General features: G+C 43.5%; 2 protein-coding genes across 2 annotated transcripts in view; both read right to left on the bottom strand.

Moving 5' to 3' along the window:
• The window catches only part of LOC108785685 (metalloreductase STEAP4-like), a 19,434-nt gene extending 9,112 nt beyond the window's left edge, over nt 1-10,322 (bottom strand). Inside the window, exon 1 of the mRNA XM_018554808.1 lies at nt 10,225-10,322. The gene's annotated coding sequence lies outside the window, so the exon portion shown is untranslated. The remainder of the gene's footprint in view (nt 1-10,224) is intronic.
• Nucleotides 10,323-22,204: 11,882 nt separating this feature from the next.
• The window catches only part of LOC108785683 (metalloreductase STEAP4-like), an 18,996-nt gene continuing 16,452 nt past the window's right edge, over nt 22,205-24,748 (bottom strand). The window contains exon 5 of the mRNA XM_018554805.1: nt 22,205-22,601. Within this exon, the coding sequence (XP_018410307.1) occupies nt 22,371-22,601 (231 nt within the window). The 3' untranslated portion in view covers nt 22,205-22,370. The remainder of the gene's footprint in view (nt 22,602-24,748) is intronic.

Genomic DNA, 24,748 nt, shown 5'->3' with positions numbered 1-24,748 from the left:
CCAACCCTCAACGCCCAGAACAACATCTAATCGCCTTAGGCAACAAATATCCTAGTGACAGCCCTGGCATGAGGCCAAAAATATCCCATGTCTGTAAGCAGAGATTGATAGTATGAGGACCTCCCGGTCCCTGGTGGACCTCATCTAAGGCTGTCCATGGATGGAATTATGCTTTGGAAAGATCTAATGCATGTTCAAAGAATATTGAAGCAATTTTCTTTACCAAATAAAAAGAACAACAGGAACTTTGTGATGACTTTATGTGACATTTGTGGGGTAATTGGTCATTCTTCCTGATCACCAACACTTTGAATAGTAGCAGACAGGGATGGATCCCAACATGAGGAAAGCAATTTCAGGGAAGTGCCCTTCTCATTTAAGGGAGGTGCCCTCTGCCCCCCTGAAATGATGGCAGATAGCAAGGGAAGCAATAGCTTCTTTGCTATCTGCTGGCTTTTTTTTTTTATTCTGACAGCTGCTGCCCTCAGAATAAAAAAAAACAAACAAAAAAACAGCATTGGAATGAATAGCTAGATTACTATTGGCTATTTCAATTTGCAATATCCAATAGCAAGCTGGCTATTGTACACACCCTCTGCTGCTGTCAATTACTAGACTAGGACCTGATGGAGAACTTCTGCTAATTGATAGCAGCAGTGGACGGGTGCAATAGCTAGTCTGCTATTGGCTATTGCAAAGTGAAATAGCCAATAGCAATCTAGCTATTCATTCCTATGCTTTTTTTTCCCTCTGACTGATGGCGGCCAGCGGCCCTGAAGTCAAAAAAAAAAAGATCGTAGGAAATCTATATCCAGCAAATTAAACCTTTCCGGGAGAAAATGTTTGCCTCCTGGGCGGCTAGGAGCCGCTCTCTAAAAGCGGGAGACTTCTGGAGCATCCGGGAGAGTTGGGATGTCTGAGCAGATATCAACCCTGTTACCAGCCTGGGTGTCATGAGAATGAAATACATAAGTGACGGTTGCCTTCAGCGCAAGTCATATGTCAAAACGATCAGTAGATCCAGAAATAGGGGCAGAGGAAGTTATATGCAGATCCTGTACAAGCTGGACTTTGCCCTGCCCTCTCCTGTCTCTCGAGTCTCTCTATTGGTCACTGGAGCCACTCATCACATTAAAGCACCAATAGAAAGTCTCCCAAGGTGGGAGGGCGGGGCCTCAAGATTAATATATAACTTCAGCTGTCAATATATCTGAATCTGCCGATCATTTCTGACAAGTGGCTTCCATTGAAGGGAACATCTGCGTATGTCTTTGTGAATTGGCATGTTGGTGTCAGGTTTACTCTATGACTGTCATTACCCCGGAGGTGAAACGATTGTTTACGCCGATAGAATGTCAGGAATACAATCATGTTTACACAATGATTTTTCATCAACTTCCAAATTCCCTGTGACAGGTATCTCTGGTTGTATCTGTCATCGGTAATCATCTCTGTACTTAGAATACGGTGAAGATGTTTGTGTTGGTTGTCGGGTTTTCGCAGAATCTGCCAAAATTGGTCTTTCTAAGGCCATCCCCAGCATGTCGAACAATTATTGGTGGGTCTTTTTCTTCCCCCTTCTATGTGCCCCCCTAGTCAGGGGTCAGCCAGAATGACCTTTATAACAGCCAGTTCCAAATACATTTAAAAAGGAAAACATTTTTTATTGCTATCTGTATCTCCATTGAAAGGATTTAACCTCACCTTGTAATGTACTGCACAGTATTCAGAAAGGGCAAACTGGAGTATGTCACATACAACACAGTGTAGGCGGAGGAGCAGAATGGAGAATGTCACATACAGGGCAGTGTATGGAGTGGGGAAGCCACAAGAATGTACATAGAGCACAGCATACTGAATGGCTCAGCCTAGAATATGTCTTGTACATCACAGTGTGCAGGTGGGACAGCCCAGAGTATGTCACATACAGCAAAGTATGGATTGGGGCAGTATGGAGTATGTTCTTATTGGCACAGTGAAGACCAGATTATTTCACAAACTGTACTGCTTACATTTCGGTGCAGCTCGGTGTACGTCACATACAGAACAATGCACGGGTGGGAGATTCTGGAGCAACTCATGTGCTGAATAGTGTATGGAGTGGGGTAGCTCAAAGTCTGTCCCGTACAGCTCAATGTATTGATTGTTGTGGCCTGAAGGATGTTATGCACAGCACATTGTTATGTGGGTGGGTGTTGCTCTTCAAGTGCAACTCCAGGCAAAGTTTTCTTTTATTGGGCAGGGAGGTGAAGGTATAGCACAACTATCAGATTTTTATGGCTGTCTGGGGTCTCACTAATTAGATTTCTCTTCACTTCCAAGTGCAGTGACAGTTAAAATAATATTAAACTCTCAAACGTTTTTTTCTCAATAATGAATCCAGATCAGACAAATGTACATCGTCCAGCAAAATATTTCTTTACAATTGTTCTCAAGCATTTGCAGTCTGAACAGCTCAAACTCTCTCAGCTCAGCTTCCCTGAACTTCCTGTCCAATACAAGATCACAAGGGACAGAGCAGACCTCAGCAGCCGTCCATCTACTAGCTTGAAAAGGGAGGAGGGAGGAGGGAGGTGTGGGGTTGCAGTGTCCATCAACTATCCATCTACTAGCTTATAGAAAGGAGAATGGAGGAGGAAGCATCTTCCTGTCCAAGACTGTTTCTGAACAGCTCCAACTCTCTCAGCTCAGTGTCCCTGAACTTCCTGTCCAGTACAAGATCACAAGGGACAGAGCAGTCTCCAGTAGCTGTGCATCTACTATTACAGAGAAGGGAGTAGGGAGGAAGCAAAAGCAGTGAGGAGGGTAGTGGCTTTCCTTTCCTTTCTTACTAGCACACACAAGGGTGGCTCCGTAGGATCCTTCAAGGGAAAGGAGCCACCCTAAAACAGGATATCAGGACCAGTGTTCAGAGGACGAGCTGATTCTGCAGGAAACTAAAACTTTTGAACATCAGGGAGCAGCATCCATTGTATGTGATTTCATCAGCATTTGAAATAGCTGGAAAACCTTTTGACTTTAATAATACGTGAAGTGAGGAAAAGTATCCAAAGGGGGCGGATACAGACATGAAAAGCTGACCAGGACTCTAGCCTTCCCCTAATCTACTAAAAAAGAGCATTTTATTTATCTCAGTTGGAAATTTGGAAATCTCCCCAACGTGGCTACACAGTATAGAAGGTACCTCGGTTTTACTACTACCTCCATTGCAGCTTGTGCTCCTCTACGTCCAGGCATTGGGCAGGCACCCCTGGTGCTCATACTTCATACTGCAGGTCTAGGGGGAGACACTGACAACACTGCTGCCACTTTGTTGACCCTCCACAGGGCTCGTTCACACCAGATGCAGTGCGTTCCGGCCGGAACGCACTGCATCGCATTGCGGCCGGATTTCTTTTTTGTGGGGCAGGAGGGGGTGTGACGGGCCATTGAGGTGAATGGCACCGTAGCCACGCCCTCCGGCTGCAATGCGATCGCCTGCACGTGATCGCAGGGCACATTGTGCAACAATGCTGCAAGCACTATTTTGATCGCACTGCACCGGACCGGACCACAGGCACATGTGCCTTGCGATCCCGTGTGGGCAACCGCATTGCGGCCGGAGGGCGTGGTTATAGTGCCATTTACTTCAATGGCCCGTTACGTTGCCTGGCAGGGAAGGGGACCTGATCTGTCTCTGCTGTAGCTTCACTTTCACTTACAGGTCTTCTCCTCACCTCCAGCCTGTAACTGGGCAGTAAAAGTGGAAGCAGCACACTGATAAGCTCATCTCTATGTCACTTTGCTCTTTTCTCCCATCAGCATGCTACTGCACTGCAGCACCCTTGCTGCTTGTGCTGCTTCTCTCTCCTACTCTCTGAGCTCTGCTGTACAGTAGACAGCAAGAAGCTGATACCAAGTCATATTCAGGTACTTGCACAGCTTAAGTTTAAAAAAAAGTGTGTTTAATGTTGTATCATTAATTACTGAGCTGTATTACTTTGTGCCTTTTATGTCTACCTGGAGTTCATCTTCAAGCTTAATATGCAATTTGCCCGCAGACAGACTTTAATGCTGTATGGGATGCTAAAGTGAGATTTGTTTTTCTTTTTACTGCTCTTCCTGTGCCGCAGACTTCTCCAGCTGCTGTGGAGAGGAAAACCCTTCTGATATAATGGAACGTTACAAGGTCAATAGCAATCTAAGATGTTACATGTTATTAGTCAGACATATTGAATCAGCTTCTATTAGTGTTCACAGATAATCCAAGAAAGGCGGTTTTTAGAGCTTTATTACAGGGACAATACAGTGTGATTTATCCATGCAGAACAATGGAACAGGTTCACTTCAAGCCATCTCCCTTGCAGCACACACACTCACCTTTTCTTCACTTACCTGCCACTACATTCAGCCACTAGGAGCAGCAGAGGCTTCCCGGCAGTGGGGAAGCTAAACGTCCTATCACCCAGGGGAAAGGGTCAGAGTTGCCCCCTTCACCCAAGAGAGAAGTTCTTCATCCACACACTCAGTGGTGCCCCTCCTAAAGTGGCACCCAGGGGACATGCCACCCCCCCCCACCCCTCCCATCCTCCTCTAGCTTTGGCCCTGCTTCCCAGTGTAAGTTCAAAGTCCCTCTAGATTGGCCTTTCTCAACCAGGGTGCCATCTGCCTTCTTTAGGGGTGCCTTGAAATTTCTGCATAGAGTCATGCCTTTAGGGTGCAGGCAGGCTTCTGATGAGAAAGGGGGGAGACGTCAAGGGGCCCCTGATGTGAAGGGGGAACTTTTTGTGATATGAAGGGGGCCTTGTGATTTGACAGATGTCAAAGGAGGGGCTCCTAATATAAAGGGGAAGTCTTCTGTGAGAGGTGGGATTCTGATTTGAAGGGGGGCTTTGATGTAAAGGGGGCTCCTGATTTGAAGGGAGGACTCTGATGTGAAGGGGGAACTCATCAAACATGTTTTTGCATGGGGTTCCCCCTTAAAATTCATACCAAACCTAACTGGGATAAAGATCTGGTATAGATTTTGGAGGGGCCATACGCTTTTTTTTTTTTCTACATTTAGTTTTTTTACATTTCAGGCTGAGGTGCTTCCAGATTTTGCATACCCTTAAAGGGTGCTGTAACTGAAAAAAGGTTGGGAAATGCTAATGGTTACCCTAGGTTGTAGTCTTAAAGTCTAACTCCCATCACAGCTGTTTTACTTTATTTGGAATCTTTAATACTGACATTAAACCTGTAATGTTTTATCACTCCAGGCACTGTAAGCCCCGCTGAGAGCTGTTGATAAGTAGGGATGAGCCGAACACCCCCTTGCTTGGTTCATATTCGAACATTCGAACCGCCGAAATGTTCGAGCACAAACTCAAACTCAATGCAAGTGTATGGGGGTCGAATTTTCGCCCCCCATTCAGCTGCCGGTACATGTGGCTGCAGCGGCCTGTGTCCCTTCAAATCCCCGCTGTTCTCCCCGCCTGTGTTGGCGGAGGCAGCGGGGACACTGACCGCTGCATTGCTCCGCTGCCCCTGTACCTCTGCTGCTGTCTTCCCCTGGTCCGTCGGCTTCTCCTTTCCCCCGTCCGGCCGCGGCACCTCTGCCCCGCCCCCCTGCCTCCTCTTCATTGCAGGCTGGGAGCCAAATCCAGCCTGTTATTGGATATTGTAAAATGCAATAGCCAATAGCAAGCTGGCTATTGCACCCACCCACTGCCTGCTGTCAATCAGCATGGGGGGACCTGATAGTAAACATTTCTCCTTCAGGCCCCTCCTCCGCTGAGCACTGATTGGGCAAAGTCTTGCACCTGACCTGTGGTCAGGTGCAAGACTTTAACAAATCAGAGCTTCAGTGGGCATTTTGTATTATGGAATGTCCGCGGTAGAACAAACCGCGAACATTCCATTAAGTTCGGCGTTCGGCGAGTGCTCGAACTGCCGATGTTTGATTAAAACTCATGTTCGAATCGAACACTCTGCCCATCCCTATTGATAAGAACAGCTGGAGATGCACTTCAGGCTGCCCGCTAGATCTGAACAGTGTCAATGATTGACACCAGTTCTGGTATTGTGCCTCCCACTGCAGTGGTATTCAAAAAAAATAGTCGCAGCACCATCACTACGCCATATAAGTGGTCCAGTAGAGCAAGGGGGAAGTAGGCATAACACTGCAACTGATGTCTACCATAGACCCCATTCCGATACAGCGGAGAGTCAGAAGTGCAGCTCCAGCTGTCCATATTTCAGGAGGGCTTACAGAGAGCACCTGAAGCAATAAAAACATCACAGGTTTAATATCTGTATTTAAAATAAACCAAAAATAGCTTTGTCTGGAGTTGGGCTTTAACCCCTTCCCATCGGCTGTACGCAGCAGAGTGGTGGGCTATAATGCTGAGCTGCCACATATATGTATACAGCTGGCATTGCAGTACTGCGTTGGCACCCCCAGCACCATGACCCCGCTCCCACCAACATCTCCTTGCTCACTGTTTATGATTGGGGACCAGTAGGATGACCTCCTGACCAGCCAATCACAGTGATAACATGAGCAAAAAGCCCATGTACAGCATGCTGGCAGAAGACAGGCTCTTCCTCCCAGGCTGTGGCTGCTTTCCAAAGGAAACTGTAACACCTTTCACACTTCCTGTCTTCCTGTGCCTGCAATGTATTGAGTCAATTTAAATTGAAAGTTCAATTGGATTTATTAATCTTATTTTTAAACAGGTCAGACCAGACCCATAGACGTGCACAGAGAGAGGAGCAGCACAGTCACCGTGCACAGTACCCAGCAGGAAGGAAAGTAAAGCCGAATACATAATGGACCAAAATATTTCCCAAATATAATCACAAACTATACATAAAAACTATTTTTTATAGATTAATAGACAGTGATACGATTCCCTAATTTATCACAAAAAAAAATACTGTAAAAAGATCCCTACTCTTTTTTGGGGGCGCAGGATGATTTACGTTTTATCTTCGTTTCCTGATGTCTGTACACTAATGGAAATGTAATACGATTATTGATTACTTTAGCCTCTGGATGGAGTCTTTGATGATCATGCTTGGTCATTGGTGATTTTGTTTTGTTAAATAAAGAATTTTGAAAAAAAAAAAAAGATCCTTACTCATTAATAAGCCTTTTTACATCATGTGATAAATCCTTTTTTTCTTTTCTTTGAGAAGTAAACTACTTTCATTTGATGATACAACAGATACCAGTTACTGCAGAGTCTGATGTGAACTTTTTCCATTACAGTGAATTCCCAGCATGCCTTGTGAAAGTCATACATCCTTATCTCCTGTCTAACCTCATGCCAGCCATAAATCCCGTTTCCATTTAGAAGTGTAAGTGGTGTACACCTGCGAACCCCGGGACCAGCTGCTGCTTTATATTTTATTTTTTAGAACCTTTAAACATCTTTGGAATGCAGTTGTCTTGCTAATAATTTGTATTCTGTAATTGGGAGAATTCCCGATTTCAGGTTAAATTTTGTTTTGTTTGTTACATAAAACGCCTCTTGTGCTCTCTTCAACCATCTGCCCATCTAAACCCAACAAACGGGTGCCAAACTTTAAAAAATCCACCAGGAAGGTGCGATGGTTCAGTTTAGACTGAGGTACAGGCGGCATACTGCTAAAAAAATGGCATAGTATTTGAGGTTGAATAAAGATACAGGTCCATCAAGTTCAACCCATTGCGTGTATGTATGTGATTCTGCATGTGCATGCGTGTATACGAGACCCTGTGTGATCTTGTTTTTAAGGGTACCTGTGCCCCTGTATGTTGCTGTCTCTGAGGAAGTTGTCCAAATACTTTTTTAATAATTCAACAGTCTCAGCTGATACCACTGCTTGAGGCAGCGAGTTCCAGACCCTAACCGCTCTAACTGTGAAGAAGCCCCCACGCCCCTTGCAGTTAAATCTTTTCTCCACCAGTTTTAGGTGGTGGCCTCTAGTCCTTGTTATGGAGTTTACAGTAAAAAGTTTATTTGCTGATGTTGCCATCACCATTGAACATCTTGTACATCAAAATCATGTCCCCCCTTAATCTCCTCACTTCCAGCGTGAACATGTTTAAATTCCTGTACTCAGAGCAAGATGTTGGCTTCCATTGAATGCTTCGCCTTGCTAGTTGACTGGCTATCATGCTGATCCAGAAGCTGCCATACTTTCTAAGTCACTGTCCCAAAAGGAATACGCACATGAAGAATTTGGACTTTAGTGACATCAATAACTTATAAATTACAGAAAGCAGAGGCAGTCAGGGAACAAGCATTTTCAGCATACATATTTTTCTCAGTGCTGGCCTGCTTTAAAGCAGTTTTATGCTTTGCCCATGCAGGTCAAAGCAATAAGTTTGCTTTGGTGCCCCTTACCAGCAACATATACACATCTTTTCTTTGCTCCCCTGCCACTAACTTCAGCTGCCAGGACTAAATGGGAATACCTAGTACATCCGGGTATGGGAGCATGTGACTCGGTCCTTTTCCTCTTGTATAACAGTACTGGAACTTGGTGATTGACTGCTCAGGTACAGAGCACTGTCATATTGGGCAGTTCTGTGTAAGCTCTAAGGTGCAAATTGAAGCTTATTTATTACTCACTCTACTTACTTCTGGTAGCCCAACAACGTGACAGGGAAGGATAGTGCTAGGGTTACAGGAAGAGTGACTGTTAGGGTTACCGGAAGGGTAAGAGTAAGCATAACAGAAAGGGTTAGTGTTAGGGTTACAGGGAGGGTTAATGCTGGGGTTATAGGGAGGGCTAGTGTTAGAGTTACAGGAAGAGTGAGTTTAGGGTTAGAAAAAGGGTCAGTGTTAGGGGTTAGGGTTACAGGGAGGGTTAATGATGGGGTTAAATGGAGGGTTAGTGTTATGTTTACAAGTAGAGTGACTGTTAGGGTTACCGGGAGAGTTAGAGTTACAGGAAGAGTGACTGTTAGGGTTACAGGGAGGGCCAGTGTTAGGGTTACAGGTAGGGTTAGTGTTAGGGTTTCAGGAAGAGTGAGTTTAGGGTTAGAGAGAGGATCAAGGTTAGGGTTACAGGGAGGGTTTTTGTTGGTTTACTGAAAGGGTTAGAGTAAGGGTTACAGGGAAGGTTAGTGATGGGGTCACATGGAGGGTTAGTGTTAAGTTTACAAGAAGGGTTACTGGGAGGGTTAGTATTAAGGTGACAGGCATGGTTAGTGTTAGGGTTATGACTGTTAGGGTTACAGAAAGGGTCAGGATTAGTGTTACATGGAGGCTTATTGTTGGGATTTCCGAATTGTTGGTGTTACGGTCTATGTCAACAGGCTTTGGGGTTGTGTTGATAGCATCAGTTTGACATTCAAAATGAATTTACAGATACATTTACCCTTCAGTTGACCTCCTTCTGACTTGCATTTGACCTGCTTCAAAAGGGTTTTGCATACCTCTAGAGGTGTATAGGGATGCAAACAAAAGCTCATTGACACAGGTCTTTAATGTTACAGGCACAGTTACACAGAGGGCTGTGGAGAACCGTGAGATTGAGCATTGTTCTTTGTGCCAGGAGCTTTGCACTGGAAATAACCAAATAACAATTATACTTAAAGCTAATATGTAATGCACTGACATCCTGGGTTTGCTTCCAACTTAGCAGTGCTGCACAATGGCTGGGTCTTACTGTTTGCGAATGTAACTGGTTCTACTGATTAAACATATAATCACTCCTAGTGCCTGAGAGTATATTTTAGTCAACAGTTGATAATTGACAGGATTTCAGTGAAAGCCCAAATACCCACAAGAGGAAAAAAAAATATCGTCCATCCTGTATACATACAAATAACCCAATTATAGTACAGCAAGCATGTATGGAAGAACCACATTCTAAATAACTCTAAACATATCAATGATAGCTCACATTATTTACTTATTGAAAGTGAATACAAAGTATTGAATACAAAATAAACTCACTTTACTTACCACGAAAGTGACAGATGTGTTTCATAAAAGATACAAAGCCCAAGAGGATATATTCAGAAAGGTCCCTCGGCTGTGCACGCGGGGTCTATGTCTCCACTGAACCCTGATCGCATTGAATTGTATTTTGGCTAAAGATTTCACATTACAGAAATTACATTCTGATGAAAGATGAAAGTGATGAAAGAATAAAAACAAAAAAGAATAGAGTAATACAAAAAATTAACTCTCTGCACTTCCTGCTCCTGGTTGAGAACTTTTTGCCTCTCAAAGTCTTTGAGGAAGATTCTGAGTAGATGATATTTACCTGCAACTGAAAGATGCTCTTTAATAAGATCTGAAGACGCCTCTGGGAAATGTATTCAAAGACAAGCTGCTGCTGTGTGTTTTAATACCAGCCTTGGCTGATCCTTGATCCTGTCTATTTATTTTGGTTGAAGATTTCACAACGTCCCAGCTACCCGGAAACCAGAGCCTAATGAAGCATCTGCCAAAATCAAACAAGGCAAGAAAAAAAAAAAGAAAGAAAAAATCTGTAATAAATATTATGTACAAGTGTTCCTGGCAAAAGAAACTCAAGAAAAAAAATTGGCTTCCAAATACGAAAACTTTAAAACAAAACTCTAAGTAAAAATATATGAACAGAAATAAAGAACTTATTAAAAGAAAAAGGCAGATTTTTGCCTCAATTCTCACATTAATCCAATGAAGGTGCTGCAAGTGACACCCCTGGCAGGTGACGTGGGCTCCTCCAAGGAGTGGAGTCCTCACCAGAGTGATGGGCCAGTGACCCCTGTGGCCCCCTGACTACTTTGGTGCAAGTTGACACCACACCATGTAGGGGGTGGGTACAATGAAGAGACAAGATGGTATGGGATTGCACGGTTGGTGTTCAGGTGGAGGTCAAAGAAGGTGGCAAGCTGGAGAGTAGTTAGAGACTGCTGGCAGCAGGTTAACAGGAAAAAGCAAATTGAGTCAGCACCAGGGGCTGGAGACAGGAACTGATTTAGGTGATCTGGGTCAGCAGCAGGTAATCAGAACAACAGCAATCTAAACCAACAGGATAACTGGTACAAAAACAAAGAAAGAAAGGTATTCCAAGCCAGTAAACATGCCCAGAGTCAAGGATGCACTCCAATGCACGCTGAAGAGCACTAACTCACGCATGCCAAAAGGCCATGAGCTTGCGTGCCCGTGACATGCAGCCAATGGACCGAATATGCCATGCTCTGGCTATCATACATGGAGGTAGTTGAACAGCTGTCCACTGCAGTACGTCCTCTCTGCCACTAGATGTTGTCAGTTTTATGGGTTAAAGATGAAACTCTTTAGTTACATATGTGTTTTAGCCTACTTTTTTATCACTTTGGTCAGAAGTATTTAATGTAAAATATGGCATAATGAGGGCAGGAGTATGAAATGTACAGCCAAAGTGTTTATGCTGATGGCTCGGGAGGACGCAATGCATTGTCTGCTGGGCTCAGGAGTACATAATGCACATGGTGCTGGGCTCAGGAGAATATAATGCACAGGGTGCAGGGTTCAGGAGTATATACACAGGTGAAACTCGAATAATTAGAATATCGTGCAAAAGTAATTGCAGTAATTGCTGCAAAAGGGGCCCAAACCAAGTACTGAGTACATATGCATGCTTGTACATTTCAGAGGTCCGATATTGTTCTATGTACAATCCTTGTTTTATTGATTGCATGTAATAATCTACTTTTTTGAGTTTGTGGATTTGGGGTTTTCATGAGCTGTAAGCCATAATCATCACAATTATGACAAATCACGGCTTGAATTATCTTGCTTTGCATGTAATGAGTCTATCTCATATATTAGTTTCACCTTTTAAGTTGCATTAGTGAAATAAATGAACTTTTGCACGATATTCTAATTATTCGAGATTCACCTGTAATGCAGATGATGTAGGGTTCAGGAGTATATAATGCACAGGGGGCAGGGTTCAGCAGTGCATAATACACATGGTGGAGGGTTCAGGAGTGCATAATGCACAACGGTGCTGGGTTCAGGAATGCATAATGCACATGGTGCAGGGTTTCGGAATGTATAATGCACAGGGTGCAGGGTTCAAGAGTGCATAACACACAGGGTGCTGGGTTCAGGAGTACATAACACACAGGGTGCTGGGGTCAGGAGTGTATAATGTACTGGGTGCAGGGCTCAGAAGTGTGTACTGTACAGGATGCTGGGCTGTGGAGGGTGTAATGCATATAATGCAGAGCTCAGAAATGTGCATCACACAGGGTGCAAGACTCAGGAGTTACATATCACACAGGGTGCAAGACTTGGTAGTGTGTAACCACAGAGGGCAGAGTTCAGGAGAGAGTAACACACTGGGTTAAGTGCTTAGAAATGTACCTCACAGGATGCTGGGTTTAGGAGTGTGTAACACATAGAATGAAGAGCTCATAAATGCATATAACACAATGTGCGTGGCTCAGGAGTTCAAATAACACAGGGTGAAGGACTTGGGAGTACGTAATGCACAATATTCAGAGCTCAGAAGTGCATATTACACAGAGAGTAGGGCTTAGGAGTTCATATCACACAGGGTGCTGGGCTCAGGAATGTGTAACGCCCAGAATGCAGATCACACAGACTGCAGAGCTCAGAAATGTGTATTAAACAGAGTGGCATATCGCACAGGGTGCAGGACTCAGGAGTGATTATCGCCCAGTGTGCAGGGGTTCATATCACCCTAGGCATAGGGCGCAGAGGTGCATGATGCACTAGGGCTCTTTAATGCATAACGCACATAATTCAGGCATAGGGGTCCCCTGACAATGTAGCTCCACCACACCATTGCTGCAAAATCACAGATTCCCAGCCGGCTTCTGTATGTAAACAAACCGGCCGGGGATTCTGGGTGACGTCAGTAAACAAATACGGTCATGATGTCCAGTGGGTTACAAATAAGGGAATATCACACTAAGGATGGCTGGATTGGTCCTCAGTAGATCTATTGTTGCTATGAAAAGGTCATTTAAACCAATGAGTAGAAGCATGTTCCCATGTGATGAACGTTTGCCACAAATATGAATTGGATCATACTGCTTTTTCAGTGTATGCCATTCATGAGTAACTGGATGGAACATGACCTCTACTATAATAAGAGCAATTTGTATTAGTAAAATATTTTTGATATAAAAAATTGGTGTTTCCCATTAGTTTGGCTGGACAAGGCACTTTGAGACTTGTAAGTGATTTTTTTTTAACAATAAAGGCTCATTCATATGAGCAGCTGTACTGCAACAATCAGATGTGGCTAAACTCTGCATCTGGATGCAACAACACTCTGTTAGCTGCATACAAACTGCATAATGGTGTATGGCCAGAATCAGCGGCCCTGGACACAAAACAGTTTGCGGCCAGTGCTGGTCAGAAGCCCTGTTTGCATGTAAAAGCTGGCATGAGCGGTTACATGCAAACAGCAGTGGCACCAAACATTTATTTGTACATTGAATGAATTAGCCCGTTCGACTGATGACCGCACCATTTGCATTCAAGATGTGGATGGGGCTAGTTTCTCCTCCAACAAGAATCACACATTCTAACCGACTGCCTGTGTGAATGAGCCCTAAAGGTGCTTTGAATGAGTAGATAAACGCAGTTGCACAATTGTTGAATATTTTTATTTTTAGATAAAGCATTTATCAAATTTGCCTAATCAATTTATGTCTCTGGTAGTCCTTATAAAGTGTAGGGAGAGGATTGTCTCAGCCTGTAAGATTCATTATAATTTTGATGAGCAGAGAAAAGGCGTTGGCTACAGCAGCGTTTCTAAAAGCACCAAATCCAGTAAAGAAATATTACATCATCTTTGCAGTTATGTTTATTGCATAATACATCGTTCCTGCCAATTTTAATGTTTTCTTATTACAAAAAGTACCCATTTCACAATGGATACTCTTGGTACCCCTGCCCCTATCCTGGCATTGCCACACAATTGTATGCCAATTTAATGTACTTTATGCATGTTGTTTACCTGTAAAAGCCTCCTTTGTGTAGACTTCCAAAGGAAACAGGGACAGGAATCAAGTGACATCTCCTCAATGTGGACACGGACACCAATACAATCCTAAAATCCAATATGTCCCCCTGCACTCCTGGCAGCATCTCCGGCCAGAATCACAATAATGGTGCTTGCAGTGATAGTTACGGATGGCGCCGTGCACATCAAACAGCAAATAAACAGGAATCACCAGCACTCAGTGGAAAATATTCAAATGATAAAGTCCACTTAATCGGACAGACTATTTCAGGTATTTATATAGTGCTGACAATTTACACAGCACTTTACATAGTTGCACATTCACATCAGTCCCTGCCCTCAAGGGTCTAACAATCTAAGGTCCCCATCTCACATACATACATACATACATAGAGGGCCGACTTAGGAGGAGGAGGAGCCAATTAACCTACCAGCATGTCTTTAGAGTGTGGGAGGAAACTGGAGTACCCAGAGGAAACCCACGCAGGGAGAACATGCAAACTCCTTGCAGATAGTGACCTGGCCAGGATTCGAACCTAACCACTACACCACTGTGCTGCCTATGATGATTAGAATACATGTTGCAATAATTAAACCGACGTTTCGGTGGCCACGCAGGGACCCTTCATCAGGGAAACTTTATTGTGTGAATATTTTCCACTGAGTGCTGGTGATTCCTGTTTATTTCTAAGTCTTTCCCAGTCCATCAAAAACGAAAAAGCAATATAAAACAGACATCTATGAAAATTGTTTATTTAAAGTGATATTAAAGTCAAAAGGTCTTGGACCTTTTCAAATGCTGACTAAATCACCTACAATGGATGCTACCTCTTGATGTTTTAACTTCCTGCAGAATCAGCTGGTCCCTTGGGCACTGGCCCTGTTATCCTGTTTTAGGGTGGCTCTTTTCCCTTGCAGGATCCTATGGAGCCACTCTTTGTGTGTGCTAGTAAACTGTGTGTGTCTCCACAAATACACAACAAGCCATGCTGCTCCCTTGCTCCCTTCTCCTTCCTCCCTTCTCCAAGCTAGTAGATGGACATTTGGATTGAGACTTCTCTGTTCCTTTTGATCTTGTACTGGACAGGATGTTAAGAGAAGTCAAACACGGAGAGTTGGAACTGTTCTAAAACATGAAGGGTGTAAGTGCTTGGGCAAACATGTACAGGATAGGCTCAAACTTGCGCAAGCTCCCACCACCTGGGACCTACTGTTCAATTTTGTACTAATGTACTGATATGTCCTTTGAGCTGTAGATGGCGCTGTAGTGCAATGCTAGTCTCTGTGTGCATGCTTGTCTATGAAACACATGAAGTTCTTTTTAAGAAATATGTTGCTGGGCAATGTATATTTCTTTGATCTGGATTCATTATTGGAATAATGTTTGAGAGTTTAATACTGATTTAATTATGTCCAGCCACTTTGTGATTTTATACACGGCCAGCAGGGTGACACCACTCTCTCTGTTATAGTTATGGAATTACTTTACTTATCGGGTACCATATGAATTGAGATCCGGGAACAGTCACTAAATATTGAAATTTATTATTAAGAGCAGACAGCTAGTCCAAAACATACATATGTTTGTTAAGGGGCCCCAGCGATATATAGAAAATGACCAAAGTAATTAATAACAATAAATCATAATAACTCTTCCATTGCGCTCTTTACAGACAGAAAATCCCACATGCACAGATAAAATAAAATGTTATATTATGAAGAATAAAGTCTGGTTGTATTTAGGTCGTTTGTAAATCTTCAACGCAAACTTGGCTGGGAAAAATTTGCAGTGTAGAGTCTAGATTGTTATTCAACGGCAAACATGGTTATAAATCTGGAATACTCGCTGTAAAGTTCCAGATATAGTATCTTAACAGGTGTGAAAGATGAACGCTCGTAAAGTAGATAATCCTTCAAACTTGCATCTGTTAATACAATATTGAATAGGACCGCGTCAGCCATGACATGCACAATATTCCTCAGATTGCAAGGCTTGCAAATATTTCAGAAAGATAATATACAGTGAATCAATCTGGTTTTCCTCATGGGATGCACAGGTGTCTGCGAACTCCATATAGTAATCACACCGTGATACCCCTCTTCATGTAATAATGCCAGAGATCCCAGCAATTTGAACGATGATGTCCCTTTTCTGCAGTTTATAGGAGCCGAGTTTGTTGAATAGAGTATATGGATATTTGCATACTGTCATATAGGTGTCACGATAAGGGCACACGGTTCATAAATGAACAGATATCTCACCAACATCCTAATAGATTGATTTGGAAGTCTCTGAGAAATAGAGGAAAGCTTGGTGGCAACTTACGGCCTCATGGAGACCACTAGAAGGAGTGCATCAGAGTCACTGGCTACTACAAAGGAGCACCACATGCCCTGACATGTTTCGCCTTGGGTCATGGCTGCAAGGATCATCAATGTCTGGTCTTCAAACATCCAATGTTCCAACTGGACATTGTATGTGTTCCAGCTTAAAATGTAACACAATTTAACAAACTTTATATTAGTCTGTGCAACCAGAACCGGCAAAACACAAGTATTACCTTGTGGTGTTTAGGTGGATCTCACCAACATCCAAATGGATTGATCTGGAAGTCTCTGTGAAATAGAGGACAGCTTTGTGGCAACTCGCAACCTCATAGGGACCACTGGAAGAAGCACATCAGGGTCTCTGGGTACCCAAAAAAGCACCATGTACTCTGACATGTTTCGCCTTGGGTCATGGTTGCATGGATTATCAACGTCTGGTATTAAAAAGCCCGTTGTTCCAACTGGACATTGTGTGTGTTCCAGCTTGGAATGTAGTACTTTTTAAACAAACTTTATATCAGTCTGTGTGACCAGAACAGACAACTTATAAGTATCACCTTGTGGTATTTAGGTGGATCTCACCAACATCCAAATGGATTAATCTGGAAGTCTCTGTGAAATAGAAGAAAGCTTGGTGGCAACTCATTTCCTCATGGAGAACATGGGAAGGAGCACATGAGAGTCACTGGGTACCCCAAAGAAGCACCACCTGCCATGGTATGTTTCGCCTTGGGTTATGGTTGCAAGGATCGTCAACCTCTGGTCTTCAAAAGCCCGTTATTCCAACTAGAGGTTGTATGCGTTCCAGCTTGGAAAGTAGCGCCATTTAACAAACGTTATACATAATAGACAAAGTGTATAATAATCCTAAACATTTTTTTTTTAAATATTGCATTGACTTTATCAAATAAATGTCCTCCTATTGAGGGTTAATATCTTCCTGGAACTCAGTTTTAATACAGAGTGCTCTCTCACGGTTTCCTTCATCCTACTAATGGTATGTCCTGCAGTAGTCGCAGTGTCTCCAGCCTTCTGAACATGGTATGGAAGATACAATTATCTGCCTGCCTGACATACCTTTCACCGATTTTATCTGTTTGGCAGAGAAATACAAAGAAGCATTGGCGGGAACGGCAGATACTTGGGAACGCTGCCAATCTGATTGCTGCATGGATTATGTCTGAATGGGTTATACAATGCGGCACTTGAGATAAAACACGTTTCTCTTTCAGGTCTGTTTGTTAAATCCATCAACGCCCATTCATTCTGCTCTTCAGTGAAAGGTATCCCATCAGCCGGAGCAATACAGGTGTCTGATTAGATGTTTCTTCATGTGTAAGCTCGTCCTTCTAGCACTCTACACCTGTAACTCATTTGCTCAACATCCTTTATTTCTCCAGTTACATTTAATCACACCCCCTCATCCTTCTTAATATCCTCCTCCTCTCCTGTCTACTTTTATTAATTTACAGTCATGTGTAGTGCAATTAAGTGCGAGAGAGCGAGAGAGCGAGAGAGAGAGAGCGAGAGAGAAGCAGTGCATCTTACATTTTAAGTACCTGAATGTGACTTCTTATCAGCCTCTTGCAGCCATGTACAGCAGGGCTGGAGTGCAGGAGGGAGAAGCAGCACAAGGAGCCGATCAATTCAAGTGCTGACAGAAGGAATGCTAATAGGAGGAGAGAGCAGGGTGACAGAGAGATGAGCTCATCACTGTGCTGCTTCACCTTTCACTAACCAGTCAAGGGACTCAAGTGATACTCTAACTGACACTGACTACTCAAGTGACACTCTTTTTATTCATTCATTAGCTGCTACAAAAAGGGTTATGAAAAGAGGTGAGGGGAGGGGCAGAGGAGCAGGGCCAGTACAGACGGTAATAAGACACTTCCAGAAAATGAGGGGGGTTATGATGTGCAAGGAGGGAGGGGGACTGTGGCTGTGCTAGGGAATTGAAGGAGAACTATGAGGTAAGTGATTTTACACTCATCCTCATAGTTAGAGCCGACGTGTGACATTGAAACTGTCACACGTCGGCTCAATAGATCGGGAAGTGAGTGAATACATACCATCGATCGCTTACTTCCTGATCATAATAATAACAAATGGGGAAAGGAGAAGCGCCTCTCCACGAGGAGTGTAGCTTTCTCTTAATGGGTCCAGTCAGCATTGATTTAGCCAAAGAGGAGTGAACAGATAGTGTATTATTAATTCTCACAAAAATTTGTTACATTATCATTACCTGTTTGATTATTATAGACAGCTCCTATTTTGGGATTCCGTATTTTCGGGGAACTTTGCTTATTATATACTTCCTGATCATCTCCCTGCATAGAGCGGTGACTGTCAGTGACGGCTCCCCGCAGGGATTCTCCCCCTCCCATCTCCGATCCTCCACGCTGACTGGAAAAAAGGACAGGGGAGGGGGCGGGCACAGCTGGCTCTGCCTCTAGATAGGCAAAGCCCACTGCCAAGCAGCCAGCTGGGTGGATCTCAACAGTATTGTCAGGATCCGTCCCGGCTGCGTGCTCTCAATATATAGCGCGCTATATACTCAGCTTTGGGTCAACGGAGGAGGTTAGTATATGTCCTCCCGTGACCCTAAAGAGAGCTATGGGATAAAATGGTTCTCTGTTAACTTTTTCTGGAGCTGCCATTTGTTCAAAGTCACATTATAAATGAACACAAACTCTCGTATGGAAAAGAAAAAACACTGCAAGTAAGCATTTAAAAAAAAATGTATATTTATTTTTTATCATTTTTTTTGCATTTTCCTGCTGTTTTTTTTAAGTTGTAGACAGGGTCTCTTTAAGGTTAACTAAACAGCTCAGCTTTCAAAAAGCTGCCATAGCCGTGTTCAGGAATATCTCCTTTGAGCTTTTTCTTTGCAGTGCACACTGTACTTTCTAATCAGAAAGCCCAGCACTTTCCACCAAGAAAGACAAGAAGTTGGTGTGGTGCCATTCATTTTAAATGGCACCCCCGCGCACCTTCCGGGGGATGTGCATTGTAGAGCAGTGCAGTGAAATAATGTGCAGTGCGTTGTCAATAAATAGCGCACGCACTATTTTGTTTGCAAGCGCACCTTACTGCAACGTGCATTAGGACATTGCCTTGCTTTGCACTGCAACAGACATCCATTGGCAGGTTAATTGGGGTCCTATTCAGAAAGAATGTCGCCGCACCAACACAATGCAATAACGTGTGGTGCTATATTTGGATATAAATTAACTTTATTCACCCGCCAACTTATAGTCCTGGGACTTCTTTTAGTCCGGATCTTCTTTACACAAGACTCTCACTGTCTGTGTTCGATTTTTCATTCAGGCCTCATTCACATGAGAAAAGGCCGGGATGTACAGCTTCGTGCACGGCCGTACCGGGCAGCTCCCGTGAAGGACAGGGGCGGCGTGTGATTAGTACTCAGCCCCTGTCCTTCTCTATGGCAGTACGCGGCTGTACGCCGGCCTATGCTCACCCCAAGTGCAGGTCCGTATGGCTGTCAGCGCACCCGTACGAACATGCAGGGCGGATGAGCGTAGGGCAGCGTACGGCCGCATAGTCCCATAGAGAAGGACAGGGGCTGCGTACTAATCGCACGCAGCACCTGTCCTTCCTGGGAGCTGCCCTGTACGTACCGGCAGTAGACCTTAAAGTCCCATTGAAGTTCCAGTTTAAATGAGCTAAATGTATTCCAGGTGTGCAAGCAAGAGGTGTGTAAAGTCCAAGGCCGTCTGCACACACATTTTATTTTCTCTTGATTCCCCCATCTACACTAAACAGCGAGAATGGAGGAATTTCCCCTATTGTATTCTAACAGCGGGCGCCCATGGCTGTCAGAATACCCCAACAGTGACTGCAGCTGATTGGCTACTGATACACATTACTTATACATGCATATAATTATTCATTAATATACATAACTTCAGAGAATACACAGGCTTAGTTAAAGAATAAGTGCAATTTCTAAAGAACCTTGTATATGGAAACCCAATCACTAAAATCTCATACAAGCTTTAACATGCTAATGTAATTTCAAAAGTCATTTTCAATATAATTTTTTTTTATCTGCAGCTATCATTAAAATAATACCTGGTAATCTCGCCTTTTCTGCATCTTTGTGTACGTATTTACTGGGCTGTGCAAAACTAAAAATTTTAGGGCTCATGCCATTAGCGCAGTGTTTAATATTGATTGAGACCTGGGCAAACATTTTCTTGGGCCCCCCGCCCCTACCCACCATGCCCCCGTCCTGCCCCGTAGATAGGAGGAGATGTCAGAGGGAGATGTGACCCTGCGTGACGTCATACGGTCATGCTACACAGTGTATGGTGATGCAACAAGTAATAGCGATCTCATAGTAAACAGCATGGTGCCGTGTATATCTTTTGCAGGCTCAAGGTGCAGCTGTTTTGGGCCCCACAACAATGACTGGGCCTGGGGCAACTGCCCCTTTTGCCCCGTGTTAAAGACAGCCCTGGCTGCCAATGAATCGATTGTTTATAAGGATGAACCTAGCAGTTTTTTTTTCTTTTATCATAGAGGTGCACTTGTTCTTTAACAAAACAAAAACAAATCCATGGGATTGTAGAACCCCACCGCACCCACAACCTATAAATACATTAAAATATATGACAGAATAAATAAAAACTATACAAACGATATGAGTGGAAAATATTGGCCGCGGCCCTTTATTGGGGTTAAAAGCAAAATATAAATTCTTTATTTAAATTCAACAACACTAATATATAAACGAATTAACTTTTAAAACCAGTTAACATAAAGTAGCTCAGTCACCCAGACTCGAGCCATACTCATCACCAGTCCAATATAACATTAACACTGTCCACCCACATATGTGGGCGACAATACCCCCAAAAAGGATAGCCGCGACAAGGGAGGGAGGGGGGGGCAAGTTGTGTTGCAGACGATCACTGCTGAAGAGAGCTTCTGACCGTAAACATTTAAAGGTGAGTCCCACAACTGATTGGTTGTTTACTTTTCCCTCCAAAACTTAGGTAACTAATCACGACCACCTTATTTCCAAAGATCTTCCTAGCGACAGCCATCTCCAGGCAGAATTGACATGACACTATTAAGGGCACCTGGAAACAGACAAATGGGAAACCAGAAACAGCCCAACGGAAAATTCCAGAAGACTGTACCTTATCGTGACTAAAACTATTGTTGGATTAAAATAATAATTTAATTGAATTAAGTGGGTGCAGGGGATGACACAATCCCATGGGGCCACTTCATTATATTTGTGGCCCTGACATTGTCATTGTGCAACATGTATAACCCATAGCAGCCAACCAGGTTTCAGATCAGGTCAAAGCTGGTACAGGCAGTCCCCGAGTTACCAAAATCCGACTTACATACGACTCCTACTTACAAACGGAGGCTATTACTGTACAGCAGGGGTAGTTGTAATGCTACCGCGCTCTTGCTGACGAGGAGTGCCCGCCTTTTTGGGTCTGGTTTGTAGTACTGTACGTACATTACAGGAAGTTGGCTCTTGTTAGACGTGCAGACGAGGGGTGTCCGCCTCTTCTTCTGGGTCACTGTATCCTCATTAGAAAGATTTAATCTCACTTCCTGTCCTTGAGAGGAAATTTACCCCTAGGAATGGAAAATTCACTCCTGAAAGGTGTCTCCACTGAAGCTTATTCACCAATGCTTGTTTCCACGACAACCAAACATTTTCAAAATACAATTGTCACATGGACAGATAGTGAGGTGAAATCTTCTGAACTGAGGTACACACAGCAAAACAAACTTTACATGGGGTTAACACTTCCCTATGCTATCCAAAACAAACAAATAATTGGGGGGCTGGAGTTACACTTAAAAAATGTACCTGTTCCAACTTACATACAAATTCAAACCTACAGTCCCTATCTTGTTTGTAACCCGAGGACTGCCTGTATATGGTTGGCTGCAAAACTTTGCATGTCATCAATGTTTTTTGCACTGCTTTACTAAATAGCATGAGAGTGCTATATGGACAGTCGCGGCTTTATCTGTAGGTACAAGCTTTCCTTTGACCCTGAAATCGGCCATTGGGTGACGGAATCATTTGTATCCTTAGCTTTGTTATTTGGGTTCCGTTAACGTTTGGCTTTCCTTTCCCAGCCTTGCCGGATTCTGGTGATCCTTTGGTCGATGCATGGAATGATGAGGATGAATTTCATCGCCAGCACAGCACACGGGACAATCAACGAGATGACAAAGGCTGGGGGGAGATACCACCGATAGAACGCGCCGTAGATGAACCTGTCTCCGCCGTAGACCAGTGTGTGCGCCGTGCACAGCAACAGGGTCAGGTACCCCAGTTTTGACTGGAGGAATGATAAAAAGAAGACAATTAGAAAATCTATAAAGGAAATCAAAGAAGAAATGACAGTTGTGAGACGTAGGATATAACAGGAAACTGCAATCTGGATTTGATGTATGTAAAATCTAGATTAAAGCTGAACTCCAGGCAAAAAGCTAAATCCATGAAATAAATACATAGAAGGGAGCCTTTTCCCTGCCAAAGGGTTTGTATTTCTGGCTATCCAGCTCTGAAATGTACACAACTCTGCCATACAGTATGACCTTGTCTGGCAGAGATTCGATTTTCTCTGCTGCAGTTATGTAGCACTGACAGGTATTGTCCCTCCACTAGCCTGTGACAGAAAAAACAACAGACTGATACATATGATCATCTCTCTTTCACTTTGCTCTCTCCCACTATCAGTACGCTCCTTGTTTTCCCAGCCCTCCCCCCCCCCCCCCATTTTCCAGTCTGAGTGCTGCTGTACAGGGGATTGCAAGAGGACGAGGCTAAATAGTTTTTACCTTTTCTCATTCTCTATTACATCTTAATGCTGCTGCAGCCTCTTTACAGCCTGTCACTGTCCACATGCATTACAGTGCATGTGGACAAGGGCAGGCTGTATAGAGGCTGCAGCTTTAAAAAGGCCATGTTCAATTAAAAAGGTGTGAAAAAAAACATTGCAACCAGCAACAATTAGGAAATATGAGTGTGCTGCTAAACACCAGCAGGCTCCTTGGACTTATCACTCGGCTGTAGATCCTCAAATCATCTCTGAATTGGTGCTGACACTGTCCTTCCTTCTGGAGGGTGACTACTTTTGTTCCCCATGGTCCCTGTGTGTGTTGTAATGTAGTCACCGCTCCAAGCTCGCTCCTGGGATGGACTACAATATCAGTACAAATTAGTAAACTAAACATGAGATTGTAGTCCATCACAAGAGTGAGCTTGGAGCGGTGGCTACTTTACAACAAACACAGGAACCATGGGGAACAAAAGTATGCTCCTTAATAATTATAGCTGGCGCCAAACTTTTAAGGTTTTCTATGGCTGCTGTCAGTGGAGCTGGCTCCCAAAACAAAATCCAGCTGACTCCTGCATTGGACGGACTGCCCCCTGAATTCAGAATTAATTTGTCGGCCCCCGGTACTATACTGTCAGTTCAATTTATTAGAGGGGGTTCACAAGGTTATAAATGTTGCTGCTGTGTGGATTGCTTGTTATTCTATTGCCAGAAAAGGAGGTTGAAGTGTTAACTGGTTGTATTAGTGATTCCAAAAAGACGCAGCAGAAACTCAAGAGTTCCAGAAGAATCTATTTTAAAATGTTATTGTACTTTTTAATTAGGTTGAAGTTCCTAATTGAATTAAAAAATGCTGCATCATTTGTTACACAATATTCTTTTGAGACTACACCGAGATAAAGAGCAGGGGACCGACACAAACGTATCTTTTCTCAAGTACCATTTAAGGATTTTTTATAGTCCCTTTAAAAGGAAATCTTAAACAAAATGGGCAATAATATTTTTCTATGTAATGTATATTTTTCTTTTGTATTTTCTATGCACTCTATGTAAACAGGGTGATGGTGGATTACCTGCATCTGTAAAAAGTATTTGGCAGATAAATAGCTCTGATATAATCCACTTGTGAATTTAACTGTTTGTCTGGAGTTCAGCTTTAACCAAACCATAAACTTACAGGGTTATTCACGAAGAAGCCGAAGAAGCAGCTGTCTTCGGCCCCCGGAGCCCTTCGGTTTAGTCGAACCGAAGGGCTGCTGTACGGGCTATTCACAATAGCCCGTAGAGCAGCTGAAGGCGGCCGAGAGGCTCAGCCGAGCTGAAGGCACATGCTTCGGCTCGACTGAGCCGAAGTGACAGCCGAAGCAGGGCGAATGTCCGTTCCCCTACCTCGAAGATGACAGCTGGGCGGAGCCTCAAGGGATTCTCCTTTTGAGTTACACCTAAAAACTAAAGCCCCAATGTTACCAATAAAAACTATTTTCCTTGATCTGTGGCGCATCCATTTTTTTGTTCTAAAAGAAAAGTAAACTTGTAACTTTGGCATGGGGGACAATCCATTGTTACCAGGACGGGAAGTGAATCCTTTCCCACTCTGTCCACTTTGACTGGATGTTTAAATGTATCAAAAATAATTTCTATATATA

The sequence above is a fragment of the Nanorana parkeri genome, unplaced genomic scaffold (assembly GCF_000935625.1).
Source record: "Nanorana parkeri isolate BGI_ZX_2015 unplaced genomic scaffold, ASM93562v1 scaffold174, whole genome shotgun sequence".
Taxonomy (NCBI): domain Eukaryota; kingdom Metazoa; phylum Chordata; class Amphibia; order Anura; family Dicroglossidae; genus Nanorana; species Nanorana parkeri.
The sequence above is the reverse complement of the archived record's forward strand: the minus strand, read 5'-3'. Positions and strand labels throughout refer to the sequence as shown.